This window comes from Molossus molossus, unplaced genomic scaffold (assembly GCF_014108415.1).
Source record: "Molossus molossus isolate mMolMol1 unplaced genomic scaffold, mMolMol1.p scaffold_m16_p_21, whole genome shotgun sequence".
NCBI lineage: Eukaryota > Metazoa > Chordata > Mammalia > Chiroptera > Molossidae > Molossus > Molossus molossus.
Genome location: NW_023425357.1, coordinates 11,798,183 through 11,803,137, shown reverse-complemented (window position 1 = coordinate 11,803,137; position 4,955 = coordinate 11,798,183). Strand labels below are relative to the sequence as shown.

At 50.2% G+C, this 4,955-nt stretch overlaps 1 protein-coding gene across 1 annotated transcript; it reads left to right on the top strand.

Moving 5' to 3' along the window:
* SERTAD3 (SERTA domain containing 3) lies at positions 1-3,936 on the top strand. The gene is made up of 2 exons (XM_036275139.1): positions 1-138; positions 2,749-3,936. The coding sequence occupies exon 2, from the start codon at positions 2,755-2,757 to the stop codon at positions 3,352-3,354; it is 600 nt and encodes a 199-aa protein (XP_036131032.1). The 5' UTR covers positions 1-138; positions 2,749-2,754; the 3' UTR covers positions 3,355-3,936.
* Positions 3,937-4,955: the final 1,019 nt, after the last annotated feature.

The following is a 4,955-nucleotide window of genomic DNA, read 5'->3' as shown; positions in this document are numbered from 1 at the left end:
TCGAGGCTTGGCTCCGGGGCGGAGCTGAGTGAGCCGGAGGACAGACCGAGAGGCCCTGGGGAGGCGAGCGAGGCTCCTACACCACCACTGGAGGGTCGCAAAGCTGCGGACGTTCCAGGAGTGAATCTGGCAGCCGAGGTGAGGGGTGGCTGCCCGGCTTGAGACCTGCCTTGGGTTGGGGGAGATGGAGGCGCGCCCCGAGAGTTGTGGAGGTGGAGTCTTGGTGGGAGTGGGGAGCGCAGATTCAGGGTGACTGATAGGGTTTGGGGACCGGAGACTGAATTCGAGATCCTGCACCGGAGGCGAAGTTGTTGGGGCAGGATCTTCAAGTGGAGAGAGTTTGAAGCTAGGACCTGGGGTATTTGGAGAAGGGAGAGAAGCAAGGAAGGAACTTCTGGGGCAGGGAATCTGGAGATTGGGACAATTCGTGTCTCCCGGAGGGGTTGAATTCGGGGGTCTAGTGTGCTGGAAAAGGTGTGAGGAGTTGGACTGTGATCCGGGCATTTGGAGAAGCGAGAGAACTAGGGGCAAGTTGTCCTGGTTTCCCAGGCGTAGTGGCAGAGAGAGGGTGCTTGGGAGAGTTCCCTGCTCAGGTCTTGGAGCCCTATGGGAAAGTTTGGAGGTGAAGTCGAGAGACGTTTGAAAGACAGGAGAATAGGGGAAAGTAGTCGGGGAAAGGTCTCAAAATTGAGATACCTAGTGTCCCGAGCGGAGTGGATCGGAGAGCATTTGTAGTCTTTGAACGGTGTGTTGGGGCCTGGGTCTCTGGGCCCGAGAGCAGTTTGGGGGGAGACTCCAGGACGTTCTGGGGTCCGAAGGAACGGGAGAAAGGAGTGTTAGAGCTGCAGCCTGGGGTGGGGGAGGGGTGTTCCGGGCGCGGAGCTCTGACCCGCCGCCCTGAAAGCAGTGGAGGGCGGGGCTCGGCAGGCGCCAGGCAGCTGGACGTCCGGGTTCCCTTCCCCCACCAGACCCGGGAGTTTGTGCGCATGCCCTGAGGGAGGGCGGTGGAAGTTCTTGTGGTGAGCGGCGCGCTCTGGGGATTGTAGTGCACGCTCCAAGTCTGCGTGTGTACCTGGAGGCTATTGGCCCACATTTCCCAGAAGCCCTAGGACCAAGTTGGGGCGTGGCTGGCTGCTGAATTGAGCTCCGTGGGGGTGGGCGGGACCGTACAGGGCCGACGTCCGGTTGGATAGGTCGGAAGGAGGCGGGGTTTGGCGTGAGTCGAGTTCTAGCAAGTTTTTCTATGGGGCCTCGCTCTGGGGGAAGCTTAAGGCGCGGGCGGAGGGAATGAGGGAGGCCCCTTCCCTGCAGTTGAGCGCGCTCAGTTAGTTAGGAAAAGGGCACGGATAGAAATATACTTTGAAAGGAGAGTCCCAACAAACAGGTTCCCAAACAGGGCTCCAGGTGGCTTGAATATAGTAGGCACTCAATGAGTAAAATTATTGATTGAATAAATGACAATTAACTTGTTTAGTAAGCATTTTGCCGTGTGGTGAGCCCTGTGGGGTCTCCTTGACGATGTGGTGAGAATTTTTACAATCCCCATTTTACATATGAGGAAACTGAGGGCCGGAGAGGTAATGTTACATCACTTCCCAAGATCACACAGCTGAGCAGAATTGAAACCGAGGATTCCTTGCTTTCGTCTAGGTCTCTATTCCACACTTGTCTTGTATGTGTGGAATTCGAAGAAATGAGTACTGTAGAAGTCCTGGCCAGGTAGCTCAGTTGGTTAGAGCGTCATCCCCATATGCCAAAGTTGAAGGTTGGATCTCTTGTCAGGGCACATACAAGAATCAACCTATGAAAGCATAAATAAGTGAAACAGCTAGTCAATGTTTCTCTCAAATCAAAAAAAAAATTTTTTAATTTCTTTATTGATTTTTTTTTTTTTTTTTTTAGAGATAGAGGAAGGAAGAGGGAGAGAGAGCTAGAAACATCGCTGAGAGAGAACATTGATTGGCCGCCTCCTGCATGCCCCCCACTGGGCATTTGGCCCACAACCTGGGCTTGTGTCCTGATTAGGAATCGAACTGGTGACCTCTTGGTGCATGGGTCAACGCTCAACCACAGAGCCACACCAGCTGGGCAAAAAAAATTTTTTTTTTAAATGAGTACTGTGGAAAGAATAGTTTTAAGGCTCAGAGGTGTATGAGTTAAGATCCTCATCTCGGAGATGAGGAAATTGAGTTTCAAGGAGGAAAGCTCACTATTCCAGGTGACCCAGGCAAGTAAGTAGGATTTAAACCCAGCTGAATCCAGGTCTTGTTTTCTTTTTTAACTTTTAAAAATTTTATGTTATTATTAATCCTTACCCAAGGATTATTTTTCCATCAGTTTTTAGAGAGTGGAAGGGAGGGAGGGGGAGAGAGAGGAAAAAAAAACATTGATGTGATAGAGGCACATGGATTGGTTGCCTCCTGCGCATGCCCCAACAGGGTATCGAACCTGCAAGCCCTGGAGCAGAATTAAACCTGAGACCCTTTGGTGTGCGGGCGGATGCTCTAACCATTGGGCAACTCTGACTAGGGCCAGATCTTGTTTTCTTAGTCACATACATTTACTCTCCTTAGCCTTGTGGGATTCATACTATCTCCATTTTATAGACGCAAAAACTGAAGTTCAGATCATTAAAAACTACAACCATACAGGAGATTTACTAGTGACTTCAATATAGTAGGCACTCAATATATTTACAAGATTTGAACTAGTCTTACTATGTCTGACTTGTCCCTCTTCTCTCCACAGGGCATCATGGTAGGAGGCTTGAAGAGGAAACACTCCGACTTGGAGGAGGAGGAGGAGGAGGATGAGAAGTGGGACTGGAGTCCAGCAGGCCTTCGAAGCTATCAGCAAGCCCTGCTCCGAATCTCCCTAGACAAAGTCCAGCGAAGCCTGGGCCCCCGAGCACCTAGCCTCCGAAGGCATGTCCTCATCCATAATACCCTCCAGCAGCTCCAGGCCGCACTTTGCCTGGCTCCTGCACCTGCCCTGCCCCCTGAACCCCTCTTCCTGGGCGAGGAAGACTTCTCCTTGTCAACCACCATTGGCTCTATTCTCAGGGAGCTGGAGACTTCCATGGACGAGACTGAGACACCTCAAAATCCAGTGGCTCCCCCAGACCCCCAGAATGAAGTGCTGACCCAGCCTGACCCAGTCTTCTTAGAAGCTCTAAGCTCTCGGTACTTGGGGGACTCAAGTCTGGATGACTTTTTCCTGGACATTGACACATCCACAGTGGAGAAGGAGCCTGCACTGGCCCCACCGGAGCCTCCTCACAACCTCTTCTGTGCTCCAGGGTCCTGGGAGTGGAATGAACTAGATCACATCATGGAAATAATTCTGGGATCCTAAAACTTGGATGGTTGGAGTGTGCTGCCTCCACATCTCAGCCTCAGTGGGTTGGATCCCTGGTTGCAACTGTGTGTGTGTGTGTGTGTGTGTGTGTGTGTGTGTGTGTGTGTGTGTTGGTGGAGGCTTTAAGCAGTGGCTGGCCTCCTTTCCTCCCATTTCAGGGTTCCACAAACTGTCTTGCGTGTGTGTGTCTGGTTACCGAAGCCTTCTGTGAAGGTGGGTCTTCCTGAATTAATTTATCTGTTCCAAATGCCTTAATGAGACTCTTTCTGGGAGTCTGATTTCCCACTTCCACATTTCTTCTGCCTTCCCCTCCAGTTACTCCTCTTGTGACCACTGGGGCCTCAGGGAAGATAAGCTGGGCCTGTCAAAAAATGACAGGGACCTATTGCCTGGTCGCTTTGGAAACCCAGGCTCTGCCTCTTGTATCTGGAAGGAGTAAGAGGGGCTGGCCTCCTCCCCCGAGGCTGAACTCCACCTCCTTGGCAGGACCCCAGTCCCAGCAGCCTCCTGATTCATAACCAGGCCGGACCACGTGCAATAGGTGGAAACCAAACTGCTCCATGCCGCATTATTTAAAAGAAAGGCAGGCAGGTTTTGTGGTGGTTTGGGGGTGGGATGGGGGTAGGTTTTGATTGTAATTATTCTTTTTATAATAAAAATATTTTGGAAGGGATGATGTTGCCTAAAGTTTGTAAACTTCAGTGAGTCGATGGGAGGGATCTGGTAAGTTCCCTAAACACCTGTACCCCTTCCCTGTCAAAGTTGGGGCAGGTATACAATTAAATGTAACATTTCTTGAGTGCTTGTTAGAGCACTGTTCTACCCATTTTATTTGAATTAAGTCATTTAATCCTCACAATTATAGAAGTAGATACTGTAATCATGTTTTATATAGGAGGAGCCTGAGGTTCAGAGAGGCCAAGTCACTTGTTCAAGGTCACACAGCTAGTAAGAGCAAGTATCGGGGAGCCAGGACTCAAACTATCTTCCTCCAGAGCCTGGTTCTTAATTGTCTCCCCAGCCACATGGGTAGACACAAGAGGGAGAAACTGAGTCACATGAATTACGTGTCAAAGGATAGGGCTTTCTGGCACTTAAAAGTCAACCTTTCACCCGGCCAGTGTGGCTCAGTGGATTGAGCGTTGTCCCACGGACTGAGAGGTCCAGGTTCAATTCCCAGTCAGGACACATGCCCAGGTTACAGGCTTGATCCCCAGTAGGGGGCATGCAGGAGGCACCTGACTGATATTTCTCACTGATGTTTCCATCTCCCTTTCTCTCTAAAAAAATCAATAAAAACATTTTTCTTTAAAAAGTCAACCCTTTCGCCCTGGCGGGTGTGGTTCAGTGGATTAAGTGTTGGCTCATGGACTGAGAGGTCCAGGTTCGATTTCCAGTCAGGGCACATGCTCAGGTTGTGGACCCAATCCCCAGTGGGGGGCATACAGGAGACGGCCAATCCATGTTCCATCTCATCGATGTTTCTATCCCTCTCACTTCCTTTTTTTAAAAAAATTTTTTAATAAATAAATAAAAATAAAAAGAACCCTTTCTATGAAATGTGCTGCTGAGACCCAGAGGAGAAAAAATACAGTTGG